At 50.8% G+C, this 23,949-nt stretch overlaps 1 protein-coding gene across 1 annotated transcript; it reads right to left on the reverse strand.

Annotated features, from left to right (window-relative positions):
* Positions 1-2,487: 2,487 nt before the first annotated feature.
* Positions 2,488-21,558, reverse strand: RPIA (ribose 5-phosphate isomerase A). Its single transcript, XM_058803674.1, has 9 exons — positions 21,307-21,558; positions 15,579-15,639; positions 13,559-13,614; positions 8,997-9,056; positions 7,699-7,763; positions 7,317-7,385; positions 6,680-6,821; positions 6,114-6,213; positions 2,488-3,654 (listed from the first exon to the last, which is right to left on the reverse strand). The coding sequence occupies exons 1-9, from the start codon at positions 21,487-21,489 to the stop codon at positions 3,557-3,559; spliced, it is 834 nt and encodes a 277-aa protein (XP_058659657.1). The 5' UTR covers positions 21,490-21,558; the 3' UTR covers positions 2,488-3,556.
* Positions 21,559-23,949: the final 2,391 nt, after the last annotated feature.

Raw genomic sequence — 23,949 nt, forward strand, 5'->3', positions numbered from 1 at the left:
ACTGGAAGGGGAAGGAAATAAATTTCACAAGTTTTCAGTACAAAACCCCAGCAGTTTTAGGTCTTTAAGTTCATCTTTAATCTGAAATGCATCACCTTTCTGTTGATGAACTGAGTGAAATAAAGCTGCAAAGACATTTTTGAGGATTCAAAAAGCTTGACAAATTGGAATAATCACTTTGAAAATGAGGACATCTTTCCTTTTCCTCCTCCTTTCCAGGTGCAGCTGAACCACACACAATGTCATTACACCATTTTTTGTTAAATCCATACAGTTAAAAAATGGATCAGGCTTTATGTTTAAAATATATTAATACATATTACAGCTTACTAATATTCCTCACAGCTAATTTTTATCACTGGTTATGCTATGCTGATTTTCTCCTCATCACTTTAGCTGTAATTGTTTGGTTTAATACCCAGAGCACACATCCTCTATGCTGCCTGCTTAATTATTTTCACCTTTTTGTGTCACATTTCTCAGATCAGTAATTATGTCAGATCATAAACCCCATCATCCTACACTGACTATAACAACTTGACAAATAGTAATACTTTCTATGTAACATGGAATAAGGTGAGTTGGTTTAACAAAACACATAATTTCTTTCTAGTTAGTTTAATTAATTTATCTTAATTATTTAACCTATTAACCACAGGTTAATGAAATCAAATCTGATGCACTCTTTTACTATATTTATATTGCCTTTTTTTTTTTTCCCTGAGTGGAACTAGTGTTTCATTACCTCAGTTGCTCATTAATTTTAGTGCTGCTGTTGCTCTTTCTTGAAACGTTTGTTTCCTCCAGGGCCAAGTTAATCCATAATTCAGAGTTAATGGTAAATCTCCCTGCATTACCCACCATGCACAGCCCAAAAGGCAACGGGAGGGTGGGCTGGATCACATCAGGTAACAGAACCCACTGCAGGAATGCACCCTGAATAGCCACCACCAGCCTGCCTTGGCTGTAAAAGGACACCTCCTCCCAGCTGCTTTTGATAGCAATTTTTATCCCAATGCCATCTTCTAAAAATATATCCCTGCTTTTCCACCCAAGGTGCAAGGGAGCAGGGTGGGAGAGAAGTGTGAGCCTGTTCCTAAAGGCTTCTGAAGGCTCTTCTGAGGAGCACCTTGAAAACGAAATTCCAGAGCAAATGCCACAGTGAAACCAGCCAAGGTGGTAAAATCAAATTCAGCAAACTCAGGTGCAGGAGCTCTCAGGAGCAGCTGCACTGCTTCCACCCAAGGAGGTGACAGGGAGCTGCAGTGCCTGCCCTCAGCTGGAGATCCACCACAGCATGCCCATCTATGAACTGTTGTCTCTCCAAAAACATATTTAATAATGGTGACAGCCTGGAAAAGCAAGGACCATGGACTAGAAACACACTTCACCTTCAAACAGGCTTGTGGCAAGGCAGTGAGCAGCAGTGTAAGCAGGCTGTGCTGGTGACAGGGCAGAGCCAGGGCACAAAGCCACCCCAGGAGGGGATGGATGGACTCCCTGCACCACACCTGGATGTGCTGGCAGGTGAAGATGAGGATGGCCATGACAGACGAGGGAGCCTGGCAGCCTCCAAGGGAAAGGACACGACCATTCCCAAGAGCCCCTTAAGTCAAACCCCATCTACTGACTCTGCAAATGTCAGCTGGGGGAGCTTGCACAAGGATTCAGACTCTGAATTTTCCCCAGGGGTTTTAATTGCCCACAGACATTTTAATTCCAGCTGTGTAGTGCCCATAACCCCAAAGTCCCACCCCAGCAGGGGAATCTGCTGCAAAAGCCCCCCCAGGATCTACCCCAGCACCCAGAGCAGCCCAAGAATCAGAGCTGCCCATCTCCAGGCCATGGAGCCCCTGCTAAGCACAAAGCTGAATGAGATCACAGCTGGTGCAGGGCCAGAAGTAATGGTGCAGTAATGGGTTTATTGGCTTTTTGAGAAGGAGCTGTTTGATTTCAGGCAGAGGAGAGTCAACAGCAGTGTTCACTCCTGCTAATCTCATTTCCAGCAGCACACGGAGTGAGAAGGCACTTGGGCACAAAGCTGTGCTCGATTGTTCTCTGTTCATCCAGGATTACATTAGGAGCCCAAGAGCATCTGAAAACAGCCCCTAGCCAGAGCCAGGGCTTTGCAAATGCCTTCTGGCTTGTGGGAAAAGAAATCCCAGTGTTTCCAGCAAGCTGCTGGCAGTTTGCTCAGTACAAGAGCTGGATTTAGATGCACAGGTTTTAGGTGTGCAAATTGAAGACAGTGTCTGTTGAGGAAAGTACAGCAGATAAGAAATGTTGACCAGGTAATTTGGTTCATTTTAAATAATTCATTTACCTTAAGCAAAAAGAAATCAAATGCAGAAGGGTGGGTTCGGCCAGGGTGAGGGATTCTTGCAAGAGGGAAGTTAGCAGACCTTGGTCTGACCACGATCTGCCCCATTATCCACAAAATAAGTTACTTTGAGAACAAAATTACCACCAAGTCTGGTATAAGAGCTCTTTATTTCAGTGTCTAAAACACAAAGAGAGGGCTTGCATTTCGACATCAGAACCATGCAAAGCACCTACACACCAAAAATGAGATACTGAACGAGTGTCTCTCTCCTGCTACATGTGGAAAATTTAGGCAGGAAGACTCCATTTTCCTGTGCGTTCTGCTCTATCCTTCCACAAATCAACCAGCTGAGGGGTGATAATTAACCTTCATTGCAAACCAGATCATTTGCCACTGAACACTGTTCCATGCTGCCCTAAGCTGCTAAAATATGCTCCTGTAAGTTCATCAAGCACCCAGTTCTGCTCTTGGTCTAAAAGGACAAAGTCCCAAACGTCTCCAGCTACAGGACAGACTTTAATCAGAGGTACTGAATTAAATGACAGCAGAGTTTGGCTCAAAGGATGAATGTCTCCTCCACACAGAAGCCCAGAAAAGGCCCTTATAAGTTTCCCAGAGAGGGGATATAGAGACCACCCTAGGCTCAGAGAATTGTCATGTACACAGAGGACAACCAGACATCCCGAACTATTAAAAAACAGTGGTATAGAAAAATAAAAGGCATAAAATACTGAACCAAAAAGGTTCCAAATAAGGCATCAGCAGGTCCCAACTGGATGTGCTCCTGTTACATACATCACCCTCCCAGCCAGGATAGTTAGGAACGATGCATTAGGATTGTATTTCTGACTTCCACCATTAAGTGCTATGAGCAACCAGAAGGGTTCAAGTTCTCTTTGAAAAAAAGAAAATAAAACCAACCAAACCTCCAAACACAAAACCAGGGAGTAATGTTTTTGGTTAAGTATTTCTTAGAAAAGAAAATAAAAACGTTAAAGCAATTCATTGAAATGACTCATTAAAAAAAGACAACATTCCTGTAAAGTAAAAATATATATATATATAAATAGAATCTATTTTTTGTTTGTTTTCTTTAAAAAAAGAGACATTCAGTATCACATCAGCAGATCCTGATGGGCTTTCCCGCGGGTCTCCTGCGACAGCCGCCGCTCCTTAAGGCAAACGTGGGGTTGGCACGGGTGGGACAGCCTGGTCCCCATGTGGCAGGGGCTGTCAGCAGGGCGGCTTCTCCCTCACGCTGACCGAGCCGTCCTCCATCCCAAAGTACACCCGCTGCGCCATGTCGATGAACAGCCCCGTCTCCACCACGCCTGGGGAACGAGAGATCGCTGTTACTGCCAGAGTCACCATTCCTGCACCCTGTACAGCACTGATATCCTGTATGGTTACTGCCAGAGTCACCATTCCTGCACCCTGTACAGCACTGATATCCTGTATGGTTACTGCCACAGTCACCATTCCTGCACCCTGTACAGCACTGATATCCTGTATGGTTACTGCCAGAGTCACCATTCCTGCACCCTGTACAGCACTGATATCCTGTATGGTTACTGCCAGAGTCACCATTCCTGTACCTGTACAGCACTGATATCCTGTATGGTTACTGCCACAGTCACCATTCCTGCACCCTGTACAGCACTGATATCCTGTATGGTTACTGCCAGAGTCACCATTCCTGCACCCTGTACAGCACTGATATCCTGTATGGTTACTGCCAGAGTCACCATTCCTGCACCCTGTACAGCACTGATATCCTGTATGGTTACTGCCAGAGTCACCATTCCTGTACCTGTACAGCACTGATATCCTGTATGGTTACTGCCAGAGTCACCATTCCTGCACTCTGTACAGCACTGATATCCTGTATGGTTCCTGTACAGCACTGATATCCTGTATGGTTACTGCCAGAGTCACCATTCCTGCACCCTGTACAGCACTGATATCCTGTACAGTTACTGCCAGAGTCACCATTCCTGTACCTGTACAGCACTGATATCCTGTATGGTTACTGCCAGAGTCACCATTCCTGCACCCTGTACCTGCACAGCACTGATATCCTGTACAGTTACTGCCACAGTAACACCTGCCTTTAAACTCACCTGAAAGACTTCCCTGTAAGAGATCACCTGCCTGACATTTGTTCAAATGTTAAAACTCAGCAGCTCTGGTGCTACCTCTGCAACTTGTAGCCCATTTGTAAATGTGCTTTTGATTGCATTTAATTGTGGGGTGCTCTGCCACCCTGTTCTTCTAAGCCTCCTGATGTTTATATTTTTGTAAGGGAGTTTCTCACGCACTTTGCATGTAAATAATGATTGCTTTGCAGTCCTTTCTGGAGGAGGAGAGAATTGATGGTTTGCTGGTTTGACCAGTGTGGCTGGAGAGGTGGCAATTTCATCCACGGTCACTTTTGAAAGTCTATAAATATTGGAGTTTGGAAATAAACTGCTCTCTTTTTACCTTGGACATCCCAGCTTGTGTGTGTCATTCATTTTGTGTCCTATTGTGACAGTGCTCCTAACTTCACAGTGATCACTGAGACACAACCAGAGGCCAGGAAGGTAGATAGAAATGGAGACAAGGGCTACCACAATCACAAGGTGGCCAAAACCCTTCTCCCAGCACTGCATTTAGGCTTTAACAGCCACACATTTAGGCTCATCCACTTCTGGGTAGAGAAGAAGCTCTTCTTCCCTGAGCAGGTCCATTTCTGAGCAGGAAACAGGTGCCATTATTTACTATTCCTTTCTCAAACAACAAGAGATGCAGGGAAGAAGCTCCTGCTGTGCACAGCAAGCAGGCACTGTCTGCCTCTTGCACAGGCACAGCTTTAATGGTACAGAGATTTGTACAGCCACGAGCAGCAACTGGGTTAGAATATGGAGCACTGCACTGGGGCAGCCCAGAGATCCCTTCCAACCCCAACAATTCTGTAATTCTCTGATAAGCACTACTGAGGGAAGCAAAACCACTGACGAGAGCCTCTGCCTGGCCTGGGGTTTCAGTTGTGGAGCCAGGACAATACACGGCTGCTTTGTGGGGATGTTGGCAACTCAGTTTGTGCAACAAGATCCCAACCTGTTCCTGCATGTTCTGTGAAGGCAGCTGTGTGAGGGCAGGACTTGAGGGACAGGCTTTGCCAAGATAACCAGAAAGGCATCCAGCTGCTGCTTCCCTGAAGCTCAGAGAGTGCCAGTGCCCTGGGTGGTGCAGAGGCAGCTCTGGCCTGGGCAGCAGGTCTCATGCCAGGCAGGGGTCCTTGCAAAGAGGCTGCTTTGTTTGCAAACAGAGCACTCAGCCACTGCTGCTCGAGCCCAGCAAGAGCTTGAGTGCACTTCATCCTCACAGCAAGGCCAGCAGGGAGGGCTTCCCAATGGGAATGGGATGCAGAGCTGTAAGCAGCTCCTGGAAAATACAGTGCAAACCTTCCCTCCAGAGTGCACTGGTGTTTCCACTAAAGTTCCTCTCTAAAGGGGCACAAGGAGAGTAAGGAAGAGGACAGGACTGTTGTGCCTAATGGGAAACAGTGTCAACATCAACCAGCATCACCCCAGGTTTTCACCACCATGTGGGAAAACCCCATGGGCACAACTGTACCAACTGAGCTGACTGCTCTCTTGAGTAGAAACAAATGCAGGGACCTGCAGGAGGGCAGCAAACACACACACACACATTCCCTCCTATCCAGGAGAGAGCTGCCACAGTCCAGGTTACTATCACACACCAAACCTCAGCCAGCTTTTGTGGCTTTTAAAAAATGAGACATCACCTGGTATCATTTTGATGGCAGAGTTCACTTCACGCCACTCGTGAACCTTGTCAAACTTCCAGTCCAGGATGAAGTTCCCATTGTCTGTCACCACAGGGCCCTGGAAGCAAACCCAGCTGTCATGGCATGAGCTCTGTGTCTCCTGATGCCAGCCAGGGACTGTCACAGCCCTCACAGTGTCCCCACTGCAGTGCTTTAGAGTCATCATTCACATAAATTGTGAGTGAAACAATAAACCTGTCAGTGAAACCATCACCCCCAAGCTGAGACCCTCTCTGGCAGCTCAGGCTGCCCTGCAGCCCCCCAACACCCCCAGAGCCAGGCTGGCAATCCCTCTGCTCCCTGCTCCACGATGCTTCTTTAGGAGTCACAGCCAGAGAGGCTTTCAATGAGCAGCCTGAACACATAAACACCCAATCCAGGAACCAAAGTACAGTAAGGAGGAATTACATGAGATGTCACTTGTGGGAGTGAAAGCCCAGGTGTCACCAGATGAAATCTGGTCCTCCCTTTGCCCCTTTGTTCAGGAGGGTCCCCAGGGAAGCAGGGCTCACAGGGACACTCACTGCTTTGTTAACAGCCATCCGCAGCTCCACGACTCCGCCAAATTTTTTGGTCAGGGCTTTGGTGACAGGGACATAAGCCATGGGGATGACCTCAATAGGAACTCCCTTCTTCCACTGCTCCCCAAGGCTGTCAGATTTTTTCCTGAGGGCACAGTTTGACGTGGGATTAGTGCTGGACATGACACTGCTGACACCATTAACATCACCCCAGGCCCTTGGCAAACCCCTCAGGCACGAGGCTCAGGAGCACACAGGCTCAGTCCATGTGGCAAGAGCCAGTCTAATGCACAATGCTCCATCCCCTCAAAAGCCCTGTTTTGACACGCTTTGGACAAGCAGAACAGGAGTTGTTTTTTCCACAGCCCCATGGCTGGAAAATTTATCCCATGCTGACAATCACTGAGCGCAGAGAGCAGAACTGCCACTTCCCCACAAGCTCTGCTGACTCCCAAGCAGGCCTGCTGAGTTGAAAATTAAGAAAAAAAGATAAATTGAATTGCTGAAATACTGGGAGCCAGGCTCATTTCCACCCATTCCTGCTCTCCTGTAACCATTGGAATGACAATGAGGGCCTAGCACAGCACCATCTGAAACCTCCCATGGAGGAGAAAGGTATTATGAACAGTAATATCTTCACCTGTAATCAGCAATAACAATGAAGCACTTTGCAAATCCTGCCACTATCTTCTCCTGTGTCAAGCAGCCACTGCAAGGGGGAAAAAATAAAAACAAAACCAGAAAACATCAGACTGCTCCTCACTGTGCCTAATGGCCTCGAAACCCAGTGCCCTCTAATATGTTCTTGGTGGTTTTGGTGCTGCCATTGCCCCACAGCCATCCCTCACTCTGTGCCCCTTGTCCCTGGCCAGGAGCCATCTCCCACTGTGGGTGCACACACAGCCCTGCACAGGATCCGCTCCAGCCCAGCCCAGACACACCCAGAGCCACACAGGCATGCTCAGAGCCCCCACCAGCACTGGGACAGACAGACAGACGGACAGACGGACAGCAAGGCTCACCCGCCACCTTTGATAAGGTTGAGGTCAGAGTCCACCTCATCTGCTCCATCGATGGCAACATCAAGCTGTGGGGAGAGCAGCAAATGGCTGTGGGAACCCCTCTGTCACAGACATCTTTTCATAAAAATCCTTTCTTTAGGATTTTTCCCCCTTCTGAGAAGCTGAGAGGCCTCAGGAACAAAATGTAAACAATGGTTATCTGCTGCTGTGGAATGCAGCAGGTGCATCTGTGATTGGTCTCATGTGGATGTTTGGATTTACTGACCACTCATGGCAGAGCTGTTCTTGCTTTCTGCCTGGACACAGAACTTTGTTATTCATTCCTTTTTTATTCTTAGCTTAGCTAGCTTCTGAGAACTTTCTCTCTATTCTTTGTAGTATAGTCATAATGTAATATATATCATAAAATAATAAAATCAAGCCTTCTGAACATGAGGTCAAGATTCTCGCCTCTCTCTTCACCCTGAAGACCCTTGCAAGCCCTGTAACACCCCTCCCCTCATCCAGGCCCTGCTCCTGCTCAGCCCCAGGGCTGGGGTGTCCCAGGCAGCAGTGGCAAATGTCACCAGAGCTGGCACCACCTTGGTGCAGCCTGAGCAGACACAAGTGTGTGATGGGCCAGCCAAGGACACCCTGAGAGCACCCAAGCCCCTCCAACAACCCCAGGCATGTGAGAGGAACAGAAACCCAAACCAACTGCTGGCCTGCAAGGCACATCTCTTAAGCCTCTGGTGTTCTTTAAGGACCAGCATGAAAGATTTTACCAGGAAAAATCTTTGACAGTTCAGCAACACTCCTGTCTCAAGCCTCATCTTAATAGACATGCCAAGCACCTGGAGGCAACACAACCCAGCAGCCTCCTGTCATCTAAAGGGACAAGAACTAAGAAACAACTTGGGGGGGAAATAAACTAAACCCGTTCAAATCATTAAGGTTAGAAAAGACCTTTAAGATCACTGAGTCCAGCCATTCAACAAACCCTGCCAGGTCCCCACTAAACCATGTCCCTGAGCATCAAATCTACATGTTTCTTAACAATTCCAGTGATGCTGATTCCACCGCTGCCCTGGGCAGCCTGTTCCAGTGCTTGACCAACCTTTCAGTGCAGAATTTTTTCCTAATATCCAATCTGAGCCTCCTGTGGCACAACTTGAGGCTGTTTCCTGTTGTCCCAGCTCAAGTTCTGCAGTGTGGCTGCCCAAACTCAGCCTCAGGGAGGACTAAGGAGCCTGGACACTTTCTGAAGCACCAGGTGAGAGGAAGGTGAGCTAAGGTCTCACCTCTGTGGTCCCACTCACCTCTGGATTTCGGTCCAAGTCACTGAGGGTTAAGCCATTCTGCAGGATCAGCTGACGAGCCTGTGCACCAAGAAGAGAACAAACAGCATTTACCAGTGGCAGGAAAGGAAAACAGACTCCTGGTGTCCTTCCCTGGCTGCAGCAGGAACACACAGCAAGGAGAAAATGATGTTTCCACACCAGAGCTGTTTAATCAAAAGAAAATCCTGCTGCTGATTTGAACTAAAATGCTCAGGTGGTGCAACAGAACTCCTCGGTTTGGGTGTCTCCATACTAAACTGCAGGAGGCCTCATCAGCTTGGTGGGAATCACCTGTATCTAAGCACTAAAGCAGATTTGGAATTTTGAAATCCTGTGTTGTTTCAGCTTGGACATCATTCTCCCTCACACCCATCCAGCCCTTCTTATCTCCTTCAGCTGAAAAATGGGACCAAAAAAATTAAGTATTTACACCACAGCAATGTGGAACTAACAGAGAAAATATTTTTCATATTGGAAATAAGCTAAAAAATAAATAACAAATGCACAGCTCGTGGGAAAAGCGTGGGAAGCTGCTGACACAGCAGCTGGGTGGCTCTGACCTGCAGTGGCCATGTGTTTCCCTCTAGTGGCAACACAACACAGGGCACCCAGAGCTGCCCTTGGCTCAATCCCTCAGCTTGAACAGGCAACCACAGAATTGTTTAGCCAGGTTTGCTAACACCGAGTGCAGCCCTTAACCCAGCACTGCCCAGGCCACTGCTGAACCATGTCCCCAAGTGTCACACGTACATGGCTTTTACCTCCCTCCAGGGGTGGTGGCTCCACCACTGCCCTGGGCAGCCTGCTCAGCGCCTGACCACCTTCCCAGTGAATAAACTTTCCTAATATCCAATCAAAACCTCTCCTGGCACAGCCTGGGGCCGTTTCCTCTTGTCCTGTTATTGTCACTTGGGAGAAGAGACCAAGGGGCTGCCCCTCCTGTCAGGGGGCTGTGGAGAGTGAGGAGATTCCTTTTCTCCAGCCCCTCAGCTGCCCCTCATCACACCTGAGCTCCAGACCCTTCCCCAGCTCCGCTCCCTCCTCTGGACACCCTCCAGCCCCTCAGTGCCTTCCTTGCCACGAGGCACAAAACTGAACACAGGATTCAGTGTGGCCTCACCAGTGCCCAGTGCAGAGGGACAATCCCTGCCCTGGTCCTGCTGCCACTATTGCTGACACAGGCCAGGTGCCCCTGGCCTCCTTGGCCACCTGGGCACACCACGGCTCATGTCACCAGCACCCCAGGGCCTGTCCTGCTGGGCCACTTTCCACCCACTCTGCCCCCAGCCTGGAGCTCTGCAGGACGTTGTTGTGGCCTGAGAGCAGACCCAGCACCTGGCCTTGCTGAAGCTCAGACCCTTGGCCTTGGTGTGTCCGTCCATCCGTCCGTCCGTCCGTCCGTCCATCCATCCATCATCCATCCATCCATCATCCATCCATCATCCATCCATCCATCATCCATCCATCCATCATCCATCCATCCATCATCCATCCATCATCCATCCATCCATCCATCATCCATCCATCCATTATCCATCCATCATCCATCCATCCATCCATCATCCATCCATCATCCATCCATCCATCATCCATCCATCATCCATCCATCCATCCATCCATCATCCATCCATCCATCATCCATCCATCATCCATCCATCCATCATCCATCCATCATCCATCCATCCATCCATCCATCATCCATCCATCCATCCATCATCCATCCATCATCCATCCATCCATCATCCATCCATCCATCATCCATCCATCCATCCATCCATCATCATCCATCCATCCATCATCCATCCATCATCCATCCATCATCCATCCATCCATCATCCATCCATCAATCATCCATCCATCATCCATCTATCCATCATCCATCCATCATCCATCCATCCATCCATCATCCATCCATCCATCAATCCATCATCCATCATCCATCCATCCATCATCCATCCATCCATCCATCAATCCATCATCCATCCATCCATCATCCATCCATCCATCATCCATCCATCATCCATCCATCAATCCATCATCCATCAATCCATCATCCATCCATCCATCCATCCATCCATCATCCATCCATCCATCCATCGTCCATCCATCCATCCATCATCCATCCATCATCCATCCATCATCCATCCATCCATCATCCATCCATCATCCATCCATCCATCCATCCATCCATCCATCCATCCATCCATCCATCATCCATCCATCCATTCCCTGCAGACCCTTCCTGCCCTCCTGCAGATCAACACTCCCACCCAGCTTGGTGTCATCTGCACAATCTCTAACTGGTTGAACTTTCCATGTTACAAATCATCATTCAAGTGAGATTCCCTCCTTGCACAGACTCTGCTCAGTCTGAACTTGCTACCATGCTGCAGCTAGACCAAGAACCCCATTTCAGTAGCCTGGATCAGCTGATTCCCCTGAATTCCACCCACTAACACTAACAAAGTGCATCAGTCACAGGTACTGGCATCCCAGAAATATTAGAATTAGTAGGTGGCACTCCTGGCAATGAGATTAGAATAGTTTATCATGGCATTTCATAGCATGCAGTTTTAACACCCATGGGCTGTGGGGCCCTAAGGACTCACAAAATGATAGGAATAAAAATCAGTGGGTTGGCATTCATCACATGGTGTCCACAAAAGGAGATTTCGGGGATCTGGGAAACTCAAAGCATTGAAAACACCGTGCTGCACATGCAGGCCAGACCCTGAACAGGCTCAGTCAGCAGTGTGGCAATGAGGTGGCTTGGCTCCCTGCAGCTCTGCTTGCCAGGCACGGGGAGCAGTGGGAATCAGAAGCAGAGCTCCCATCACTGAGGGAGGAGTGAGTAACTGCCCAGCCCTGGACAGGAGCAGTCCCAGGGAGCACACTGAGTCCCGGTGAGAAGAGACAACGCAAGGCCAGGGACAGATACTTACCCTGCTCTAGCTTTACTGCTGGAGATGGATTAGTGCCCTGACAACAGGGGAGGGAGGAGTATAAAAGCTCACTGAAACCAACTCTTCCTCGCCATGACCTCAGGCAGCCATCTACACCTGTACACAGTGAAAATAAAATGCTGTTTTGCTGAGCTGGGAACGCTCCACTCGGAATTGGTTGAGGTCTAAGGGACTGCAAGAGATACAAGGCAGCCCCACGTTGGGAATTTGGCTCCTGCAGGTGTACAATCCCTCTCTGCCCTTTAACAGCAACTTTTTGTTTTACTGGTAAGAAACTCCATGGTGTTAAATGAACTATGACAACATTTCAGGGCAGGACAGGCTCCAGTCCATGCTCAGTACAAGAGCTTCATCAATATTTTGTTTAAGAACTAATGACTGAATTCAGAGCACTTTTCCTAAATTCCAAGGGGACATGGCATTTCAGGGTGGGAATCATTTGAGACAGATCAAAGACAGACTCTCACCACAGCCTATATAATCAACAGAAGTACCAATATAGGTTAATTTTCTTTTTTTTCACTTTCTGGCCTTTGCAGCACCTTGCACCATACCCCAGTTACCTGCAACAGCTGGGAAGAGAGAGCCCTGTCACCCCCACACCTAAACAACTGCAGGGAAAGAGGATGTTTGGTTTTCCTAAGATTCTAGGCTAATTCAGGTTGGTCTCTATCCATCCAACCTCCAGGTGAAAGCAGGGTCAGCTCCCAGGTTGCTCAGGGCTGTCTCCACCCAGTCCCTGCACACCTCACAGGACAGGCTGTGCCCCGCCTGCCACACTGCCTGACTGCCCTCACGGTGACAGGAGTGTGACAAGAGCACAGTCCCCAGGCCCGTGGGAAGGACACATGCCCAATTCCTTGCCTGGGGCATTGCCACCTAGCCTTGAGGACCCTTCAGGTGGTCCCCACTGTGTCACCTCTGCCTGTCCAAAAGGAGGTTCCCACCTCAGGGAGCAGAGGCAAAGAGACCAAAGCCAGTTGCCAAAGGCATGGGAGATGCTCAGAGGCTTCCCCAGCAGATCTGTACTCCACCACCAAGCCAGGCTCTCCCTCTCCCTCCAGCCCTCTCAACATCCAGCTTGGTATGAACCAATTCCTGCAAACAAGAGGTTAACCCAATTTCTCTTCTGCAGTTTCTTATCAAATCCAGCTGATGCATGTGAAGTTCCTGCTGAAAACACAAGAGTTTCCCATTATTCTTTACAGCTGTCAGGGCTGATACAGACTCAAAGGAGACAAAGTGCCTCCAGTGAGCTCTGCACTAGGAGCCTGGTTCACCACTGAGCAGCATTTTCCTGCAAGTGGGATCCAGAGGAAGCCACACACCAACCCTGGCACAACCAGCCTCTCCACACTGGCTCCAAATACAGCTCCCAGCCCCAGCTCAGGTCAGGGTAACACAGCACCTTCACCTTCCTTCTGCAGGCTGCACCACGACTGCTCTCTCTGGTGCTTTTGGCTCATTCACACCACTGTGAGCCAGAGAGGGGCAGGGTGGCTCCCACAGCCCAGGGGGAGATGCCCTGCAGGAGTGTTTGGAGTGGCAGGAAGCAAAGGAGGAAAGCAAAGCACTCACCTGAAAGGATGTAGGGATGCAGACAATGGTCAGGTTCTCCTCCTTGACTCGCTCAGCTGCAGGCAAAAAGCAGAAGCCTTGGTTAGTTCATTGCACAAGGCAAAACCACAGCAACTTTCTCTTTAAGAAAGCTCAGTTTTCAGCCCCCCTGATTCACTGCAATTACTTGCTTGGCTTGCAAATAACTCAGTCACGCTCAAAATGCAAACAGGTGCCCCCTCCATAGGCTGAGGCTCAGTTTCAACACAAATGTTTCAACACCAGCCCAAGCCACCATGAGCCATTAACCTTTATGTCTCCAGCAAGAGAGGAGCCCCAGCAGCAAATCCTCACCTGGGAAAGGGGCCCCATCCCCTCTCTCACTCCACTAGACAGGTTTTTGCTGCTCTCCATGTAAACACAGAGTTCCAGCAGCTGTCTGAAAGGTTTGCTGGCTTGCTGCCCTGGGGACATCACATTAATTTATTATAGAACATTTAAATATATAGCAGGGAAAGAACTAATAAAGTACAGTATTCCATTAAATTGAAGGAAATATTTCCTCCCCCAGGCTAACCTCAAATGACTAAAATCTATTACTAAGATATCATTATGGATAAAATGTTATTTTAGTAATTACAATACCAGGCACAAGCCAACAGCCTAGGAGCCAGCAAGAGCTCATGCACCAGAGCAAGCACATGAGCTACATGCTCCAAGGTAGTGCTGCTGCTGGAAGGATTGAACATCCAGTTCATGAGGCTGATGTTCTTACAAGCCACATCCCAGTTCTAAAGCAATCAGGAGACATGGAAAGCCAGAATTTGCAGCCTGGAACAGCCACTCCTCTTCAAATACAATAGGCATTTATTTAGAGACTGATTCTGTGCTCAAGGAGGGAGTGGTTGCAGTACTGAGCCAAGCCCAGGAGGCTGAACAGCAGCTCCCAGACAGTGAAGTGATCACACACAGAGTGGGAAATGGTGACAAGGGACAGCCCCAGCCCTGCTGCGCCCCTGTGCTCAGAACTCAGCTTGCTCTGGGCTGCAGGACAGCTCTGCCCAAGGGAGCTGAACAGGCAGAGCCACCCAGGTGGGACACACTGAACGGTGCTGCCCAGGGAAGTGGTGCCATCTTCACACCTGGAAGTGTGGATGTAACACTTGGGAGTATGGTTTGGTGGTGACACAGTGGTGCTGTGTGGGGTTTGAGGATCTGGGGGGTGTTTTCCAACCTTGATGATTCCGTGGCTCCCCCTCTGTACCCAAGCAAGACCCCAAGAGCAACAGGGCTGATCCTGCACTCCCAACCCACCATGGCCCCACAGCTGCTCTGCTCTGCACCCAAGGACATCCAAAGTTCAGCACCTCCACAAGCAGGGCTGGGACTGCCCTGCAAAGGAACTCTAAACCTCTGCACCCTCTGTAATGAGCCATAATTACCCTCACACTCACTCTGCAAAGCTGCATTTGCCTCACTTGAATATTTTGCTGAATTTTTCTGAATCACTCCCTGAGCAAAGCCCTGCACCTGGAGCAAGCAGGTAAACCTGGCTGCAGGGTACATACATAAAATGCAGCAGGATTTCACATTCCTCATTTTCATTTCACCTCAGCAGGGCCCTCAGTGTGAATCCTGTGGATGTGGGGAGCAAAAGGAGCCCCAGGCACACGGGTTAAAGGAAGCAGAGCAGCTGCATGGCCCCGAGCCACACAGCAAGCCAGCACTGGGCAAGCTGGCAAAGCTGGAACCAGACCAAGGAGCTCAGCTCCAGTTTGTGGTGGGTGCCAGTGCAGAGCTTTTCCTGGCTGTCAGGAACAGCTGGCAAATCATTACCTCCTCAGGACTCCCAGGCTATAAACTTGGAGCCCAAGGCTCAGTTTTAACCTTCAGCTTCAAGCAGGACACAGCAGCCAGTGAGCAGACCCAAGGCATCAGCTCTAAGTCAGCACACAGGTGATTTTGGGGTGTTTTTGAAGTAGTTGGGGCAGAAGGAAAGGGGATTTTTGTGGTGGGAGGGACAGGAAGGGGAGCATCCTACCTAATCGCTGCACCGCGTGTACAATCGTAGATCCGCTCCCGATCCCAAGAACTTGATTGTTCTGCAAATCAAAGACAGAGGAATGCTGTCACTGGAGGCTCCAGACTCCACTTCCCCAGCAAAACTGGCATCATGAGCACATGCAAGAGGAGCCTTGTCCAGGGATGCCCGTGGACACAGCATCTCAGCACTGTGCAGGCAAGGCAGGGAACACGCTGTGCCAGCGAGGGCACGGCCGTGGTCTGCGGCCAGGGGATCTTAATCAACTCTGCCTCTCATTAAAGGACATGTGCTTGCTAATTACCAGCACGGCCCCATCTCAGGGCGTTCAATGCACACTCACTGGCGGTTGCTGGCATTCCATGAAAGCTCTCCTGCCGGAAAGCTGTGAATTTCAGACAATACCACAGAGGAAGAAGGGGAAACAACCTCAAGATAAAATCTTCCCAAGGAAGCCACACAGTAAAAGGCTGCATTTGCTGCCAACCATATCATTAGTAAACAGCACAGATGCACCAGCAGCCAAAGCAGAGAGCACAGCAGCTGTTCCTGTGAATAATAAAGAATGTTTTCCAAAACAAGAGTGTAAAGCTGCCTATAGGAGAGTCCAGCAAAACTTGGAATGTGGGTGAGCCTGGCAGCATGTGCCAGGAAGAGGATGAAATTTTGTGAAGAGGATGAAATTTTAACCACAGCTCAATCCTGGCCTTTCTGTGTGTACTGCCTGATTCAAAGATCACTGCCTGTCACCTGTAACACAGATACACTCCTAAAAGGTGCTGCAGGCTGAGGGTGGATGGGTGCTCTCGTGTTACTTGTGCGAGACATGTTCTCTGCCACGTCAGTCTCTGTTTATCATCAAGTCAGTTTGCCATCCCCTGTAAGTGACCTGCAGCCTTCTGCACTTCCCATTTTCAGTGCATTTCATTTTCTTTGGATGGGATCCAAAGCTTAAATTGACTTAAAGAGGCCCAGTATCACCACAGAGACTTCAGATGAGGAACATATGCAGACAAGCAGAGACGCAGGCACAGAGCTGTTGTGCATTATCTCTTGGACATTAGACAGATCTGGAGCTCTTTCCTCGTGTGCAGCAAATCCAGAGCTGGGCAGCTGTGGGAAAAGCCACGCCTGCAGCACTTCAACCAGCTGAAATCCTGCTGTCACTCAAGTTTACCTGGAAAGGTGGAGTTCAAGACAGGTCACACTCCCCTAGGATTAGTCATTTCTCTCGCTTCTGCAAGTTAAAAGCTCAAAGAAAACAGAAGTTCTCCAAAACCAGAGGCTCGGCTTCCATCCCAGCCCTCACTAAGCACTGTGACTCTGCAGAAGCTGGGCACAGCAGCAGGTCACTGCAGCGTGGCCAGCAGGCACCGAGAGCTCCTGGTGTCCCCAGGCAGCAGGCAGAGCCAAGCAAGGCCAGCCAGGGACGGGGCAAGCCAAGCTGTGCACAGGGGGCAGGACATGGGCAGTACCAGCGTTCCCAAAGCCTTGTTCTGACCCAGGAGAGGCAGTTCCTTCTCTTTGCCCTCATTTCTGTAGGGTGGGACAGCTTCTTGCAGCAGCTGAACCCTAGAGGGATGGGGAAAGCTTCAGCATGGGCAACTCTCCTGTAACGAAGCAGGAAGAGCTCACAAGGGTCCCAGCCCATCCATTTATCAGTGGTCAGAGGTGAAGCAGCACTTTTAATCAGCCCAAACTGTGCTGTCACAGCCCCTGCCTTACATGACTCCCACCTCTCCCTCCTCAGCTCCAACCCCAGCCAGACCAAGGGCAAAACCAACCACAAAACATTTTAAAACCAGGGGCAGGGCAAACACTGGTGAGAAGCAGAGCACCCAGGAGCAGCGCCTCATGCAAAAAAAAAAAATATTACATTTCATGTTGTTTACCAGAAACCCACCAAACAAAACCCAGGCACTGAGCCACAGCACAGCTGAGGACCCTTTTGGGTGAAGCGGGCAGTGTTTTAACATTTTAGTAATTACAGCATTTTCCCAGCCAACCCAAGGGCCTAAAGACACTGCCCAGCACCACAGAAGCCAGCAAGGCAACACACACAGAGCAGCACCAGCAGCACACAGCACTGGCCAGTCCCACCTGAGTTTCCAAGGTCAGAGAGCAAAGAGCTCCGTCTAAAAGCAGCAGATAAACAAAGAGCAAAGCCCAAAGTTTGCTCAGTCCCCTCTGGGGCAGTAGGACATAGGGCAGCAGCTGTATTTTCATTTCTAACAGGGTGCTCACGGGGCCTGCCCTCAGAGGTGTTGTATAAAGGCAAAGCCAGCTCTCCCCAAGCAGCTTACAGCTCTAAAGCCCCAGCCTGTGCCAGCCCCACTCCCCCAGGCTGGCACAGCCCCACAGCCCGAAAATAAAATAAAATAAAATAAAATAAAATAAAATAAAATAAAATAAAATAAAATAAAATAAAATAAAATAAAATAAAATAAAATTAGAATAAAAATAGAATAAAATAAAAATAGAATAAAATATAAATAAAATTTTAAAAATAAAATAAAATAAAATAAATTAAAATAAAAATTAAATAAAAATTAAATAAAAATTAAAATAAAAATAAAATAAAACCAGAAAAATTATCCTGTCCTAATGCCCCCTCCCACAGCCAGGTTTACATGTGGCACACAAGGAGCTGCTGTCCTGGCAAGGCAGGGATGGGTGTGAAGGTGGATCCAGTGCCAAGCTCCCGGTGCCACAGATTTATGGCACAGTCGTTAAGCAAGAGAGATTTGTCCAGCAGAACCAAGCCCTGGTGTCTCCCACACATCCCTGATGTGCAGGGGAAGCCCCAGCTTTGCTTTCAGAGATAACATTGCCCCCCCCCCGAGAGCTCTAACAAGCAAACACAAACCTGTCCATTACCAACAGCAGCTGCCCCCTGCCAGTGCAAACTGAGAGCTGAGACCATCCAGCTCCTGGGCAGTGACTCTGAGCTCCTGCTCCATTATTTCCTGAAGCTTGCACAACCATTGGGGTGTTACCCCAGACACTGCTAATTTACTTAACTGGCATCACAAGCTGGACATTGAACTTTCATTAGCTGGGAGACAGCCAGAAACATTATCCTGGCCATAAAACAGCACAAAGGCCAGTGATTTCACTAATAAAGTCCAAAAGTACTGGTTTTACCCCTAATCAAAGGAGCCCCCATTTATGACATCTCACAGCAACAGTGGTGTCTTGGGTCCATGCCTTGTGAGATGAGTCCTTCCTCCCATGACTGCTCAATGCACAATTTGGGGCTTCCCTTGGGTAAGAAAATGGATTTTTATCAACTGCCAGAGCCCCCAGGCTCCCCCATCTCATAGACTGATCACTTTTGATGGTGTTGGCCTGGCAGGGCTGGGTCTCACACACATGTGGCAGAACTTCCATGGGACACAATGGAAGCCATCAGCAGCTAAACCTCAAAACACTACTCCAGCAAGGGGAGAGCAGGAAGGAAAAGGGATTTTTTTCTCTCCCCTAACTGCTAATACCTACACTCTTAGCAGGAACTCCTCAGCCCGCTTTCAGCACTGCCATTGCGAAAGGGCTGGCACAGAAGCGATAAAGCCCTGCGTGACTGGAACCGTTGATCGCTGAGCTCCCCAAGCAGGCGGTGCCAAAGCTCAGGCAGCTCCAGCCCTAGCTGACATTCACGGGGCTGACTCAAGCCCCTGGCTGCACTGCCCTCCCTGCAGAGGACAAGGCAGAATCCCCTGCTCAGGGACTGTCGCGCCTTGCCTGGGTGCTCACAAATGGGGTGTAGCAGCAGTGCAGCCTGGATTTGGAGAAAGGAGCAGCACCTGGCATTAGCCTGAACTCCCACCACAGCCCAGCTCGCAGGAGGGTGCACAGTGAAAGTTTGGAGGTGCAAGACATTACCCCAAATTCGGTATACACAGTGCTGAGCTGGATCAGGCATGAAGCTGCTGCTGGGGAGGCACACACTGGGGAAGGAAAAGCAGTTTTCTTCCTTTGCCTCAGCTAAAAGGAGTGAAGTCCAAAGCAAAGGAGAAAGAGGCTCAGCAGGACCCATCCATGCACCCCAGGGTCCCTCTCTGCACCCAGGACTGTTCATGCTCCAAGCTGGAGGGGGTATTCTCAATGCCCCCCACTGCATCCATGAGCCTCGGCGCTGCTCTGTGCACTGCAGGAGTCCGTGCCCATCCGTGCCTGGGGAAGTTCAATACATTCCATGGCCATTCCGTACACTGGGGAGTCCCGGCACTGCACAGCCTGCCCTGCACCTGCAGCTGCCTCACACAGCCCCGGGTCTGCCCGTGCACTGGAAGGCTCCGTGCACCCCTATGTTTTGCGGCCACTCTGTGTTTTGTGTGGTCCCGGCAAAACCCCAGAGTTGCTCTGTGCACCCCAGGGTCCATCCATGCACCAGAGATTCTGCGTATTCCACGGCCCCTCTGTGCGCTGCGGGGTCCCAGCACCCTAAAACCTGTCCCTGTCCCCGGAGCCGCTCCATGAACCCAGGGCCATCTGTGCTCGGGGAGAGTCCGTGGCTGCTCTGTGCATTTGGGTGTCCCTGCACCCAGAGCGGCTCCATGAACGGCAGGGTCCGTCTGTGCTCTGGGAGAGTCCGTGGCTGCTCTGTGCTTTGGGGTGTCCCTGCACCCCAGAGTCGCTCCATGCGTCCCAAGGTCCGTCCGTGCACCGGGGGACTCGGCACTCCCTGTGGCCGCTTCGTGCCTTGGGGAGTGCCGGCACCCCAGAGCCTCTCTGTGTGCTGGGGGATCCCGCAGCCCGTCCATGCACTGGGAAGCTCCGAGCACTTCACTGCCATTCCGTGTACCAGGGGGTCCCGGCACCCCAGAGCCTGTCCCTGCAATCCAGAGCCGCTCCATGCGCTGCAAAAATCCGCGCACCCCGCGGCCGCTCTGTGCTTTGTGGAGACCTGACACCCCGGAGTTGCTCCGTGCACCGGGGAGCTCCGTGCAACTCTCGGCCCCTCCGTGCATTCCGAGCCGCAGCACCCCAGAGCCTGTCCCCGCTCCCGGAGCCGCTCCACGCAGCCCGGGACCCGTCCGTCCCTCCAGACACCCCGTGCACCATGCGGCCGCTCCGCGCATTAGGGGGTCTCTGCACCCCGGATTCGCTCCGTGCACCCCGAGCTCCGTCCGGGGATTAGGCGGAAGTCTCTGCACCCCAGAGTTGCTCTGTGCACCCCGAGCTCCGTCCGGGGATTACGGAGAGGTCTCTGCACCCCAGAGTTGCTCTGTGCACCCCGAGCTCCGTCCTGCACTGGGAGCCTCCACGCACCCCGTGGCCCCTCGTGCACTGGGGAGTCCCGGTACCCCGGAGCCTGTCCCTGCACTGCGGGATCTCTCAGTGTACTGGGGGCTCCGTGCACCCCAGAGCCTCTCCATGCACTGGGAAGCTCCCTGCACCCCAGAGCCGCCCAGTGCACTGAGGGGTCCCGGTACACCAGATCCTGTCCCGGCACCCCGGAGCCGCTCCGTGTACTGGGGGCAGCCCAGAGTTTGTCCCGGCAGCCCAGAGTTTGTCCCGGCACCCTGAAGCCGCTCCATGCACTCCATGGCCACTGCATGCATTGGGGAACCCCTGCACCCTGCAGCCACTCTGTGCTTTGGGGGGTCCCTGCAGCCCGGAGCCCCTCCGTGCACTCCGGGTCCCGGAGGTTCCGCGCACCCCGCGGCCGCTCCGCGCCCCGGGGCTCCGAGCCCCCCGCGCCCCGCAGCACCCCGGGCTGCCTCACCTGGACGTGCTTGTCCACGGCGGCGAAGGCGGCCCGCTTCTTGGCCTCCTCTGCCATGGTGCCGCCGAGCCGCCCGCGGGAGAAGCCGCGCCGCGCCGCCGCCCGCCCCGTTCGGACCCTCCCTGGCGGCCGGGCAGCCAGGGGCGTGCTCCGGAGCAGGGCGAGCCGGCCGGGGAGCCGCATGCCGGCGCGGCCCGCCCCCGGGGGGCTCTTCCTCACGGGCTGCAGGCCTGGGCCGTGCCGGCTCCTCTCCTCCTCCGCCTCCACCTCCTCCACCTCTTTCTCCTCCGCCGGGAAGCTGGGACTTGTAGTGCAGCGAGAGGCGAACTACAGCTCCCACAATGCCAGACAGTGCCGGAGCCACTTGTTGCATCGATGTGTAAGTACTGAGTACTCGCTAAGTCCCGAGAAACCCATTTCCAGAGGCTGCAAAGGTTCAGGCATTTCCACAAAGTGCAGAGGGATGCGGGGTGTCCCACCGGGAAGTGCTGGGGAGGAGGAAGGATGGTGGCGGGGAAGCCCCTGCAGGAGGCCAGGCAATGCACTGAGCTCAGGGAGTTACTGCAACTCTGGCCGGGCTGCCACAGCTTTTGAGGAAGAGCCTTTCTTGGACTTTCACTCAAAATTTAGCACGATCTCCCTCGAAATTAGCAAGATGGACATGAAAAATACCAGGGGTCCTCTGGGCACATGGTATCAACCAGCACTTAGTCCTTACTCCACCCTGCAGGAGGGTCAGGACAAAACCCCACGGAGATCTCCTGTCCTGAAGCACACAGAGCCGTTTTTTATTTGCCATCTTTTTTCCCTCTAGCCTGGGCTGACCTTTGATTAAGTTGCTTCTGAAACATACTAGAGAGGCACAGCAACCTTGAAGTCCCTCTACAGCGGCATTTTCACTCCTGTGAGCGACATTAGGACCATTCACAAGCACCTCAGTCTCTCTCCAGCTGCAATCCCACAAAGAGGGATGAGAATTGCAGGTATTTACCCCTTTACTACTCACTCCAAGGCCAGGCCACAATTCGTAGAGAATAATCTTTTTATTTGCTCAACAGAAAAGCTGCCGCTGACTTCTCTTTTTTACTTCTGTGTATGACTGGCTCGCTTTTGCTGCCAACCTCTGATTCTGCTGTGATTTTCAAGGACTAGAAACATTTCCTTTTGTTCTCCCTGGGCCGGCTCATCAGCCCTTGAACAATGGGGTGGGATTTCAACAAAGGCTCTATTATCATTGCCCGGGCTTATCTCATCTCGGTGAGGCCTTACCTTTCTGTACAGAGCAGGTGACTCGATTTTAAGAGCTGCACGTGGTTCTGTGCAGTGGTTCAGTGTTTTTCTGCCAGCCGGCAACGATTTTTCCTGCAAGTTACCCATTTGAAAGGGTAAAAACACTCATCTAGTGGGATATATATTCAGAGGGAATCAGACCCAAGCACTGTGCTCTTCCACGATGCAAGAAGGGTAAAACTGAAGGAGCAGCTGACTGAGCTTGGGGAGACATTGCAAGAGCAGGTAGTGACAGGACAAGGGGGAATGGCTTTAAACTGAGAGGAGGTTTAGATTAAATATTAGGGGAAGAAATTTACTGTGGGGGTGAAGCACTGGAACAGGTTGCCCAGAGAAGCTGTGGCTGCCCCAGTGTTTAAGGCCAGATTGGAAGGAGCTCTGGGCAACTTAGTGAAGTGGAAGGTGTCTGCCCACAGCAGGGGGTTTAAACGAGATGATCTTCAAGGTGTTTTCCAACCCAGGCCACTCCATGATTCTATGATGATTCTGTCCAGTATCCTAAGTATTCGACTGAAATGAAGAACAGTCACTAGGGTTTTGTGTTGACTCAGGAACCCCATCCTGAGAAATCCCACTGTTGTGGGGAGTGTCAGTGCAGAAGTGTGGGGTGATAAACCTGTTGTACCCTCAGAGCAATGGCTGATGGCTTTGGCTTGAAAAACATCTTGCAGTGCCTGGGGAAACACAAACATTTCCACTTCTAGATAATGACCTTTCTGTTAGCAATTTATCTGAATCTGTTGGTGAGCTACAGCTCCAGTGAAAGCAGAAAATCTTTCATTTATGCTGTGCTGAGCCTTGCCTGTGCACTAAAAATTGGTATTGGGCAGTTTAGAAACGTATTTTCTGTGAATTTCAGCAATGACCAGCTCTGTTTGCAAACAGCTCAAAGTCCTTTTGTACAAGCCTGGTTTTGTCCCATGTCAAAGCTTCTCCAGGAGCCAACTCACCCTGTGTGCTTCAGTGCCAGGAGGAGTTTGAACCTGCTTTGAACAGGCATTCCACCTGTCAAACAGCAGCTAGGAGGTGTTAACCCTGACAAGAACCACGCTGAGGAACTGAGGAAAGGAGCAGCTCAGCCCTTCCAGGCTGTCAGGGCGACTGCGTGACTCCGGGTGCTGAATTCTGCATCTGAGGCTGAAATTACATGCTAGGAAAATTACATGGTAGCTGAGATAACAGCTTGCTGTTGACAAAAAGGGAAGAGCCTGCTCTTCACTGCCTTCAGTCACCATCCACACGCAGCCTGGCTGCAGTTTATGCTGGTGCTGGCACTGCCACCACCCTGTGCTGATTCACCTTGCCATGAAGGCAAGAACAGGCAGTTTCTTCTTGCCAGGTGAGTGAGGTTGG

The sequence above is a fragment of the Ammospiza caudacuta genome, chromosome 4, assembly GCF_027887145.1.
Source record: "Ammospiza caudacuta isolate bAmmCau1 chromosome 4, bAmmCau1.pri, whole genome shotgun sequence".
Taxonomy (NCBI): Eukaryota; Metazoa; Chordata; class Aves; order Passeriformes; family Passerellidae; genus Ammospiza; species Ammospiza caudacuta.

Coding starts and splice junctions, on each gene's coding strand:
- RPIA (XM_058803674.1), bottom strand. CDS start 21,489: ATGCGGCTCCCCGGCCGGCTCGCCCTGCTCCGGAGCACGCCCCTGGCT. Junction 7,386..7,698: donor AACCTTATCAAAGGTGGCGG/GTGAGCCTTGCT, acceptor TCCCCCTTGCAG/TGGCTGCTTGACACAGGAGA. Junction 3,655..6,113: donor TGCCATCAAAATGATACCAG/GTGATGTCTCAT, acceptor CTCGTTCCCCAG/GCGTGGTGGAGACGGGGCTG.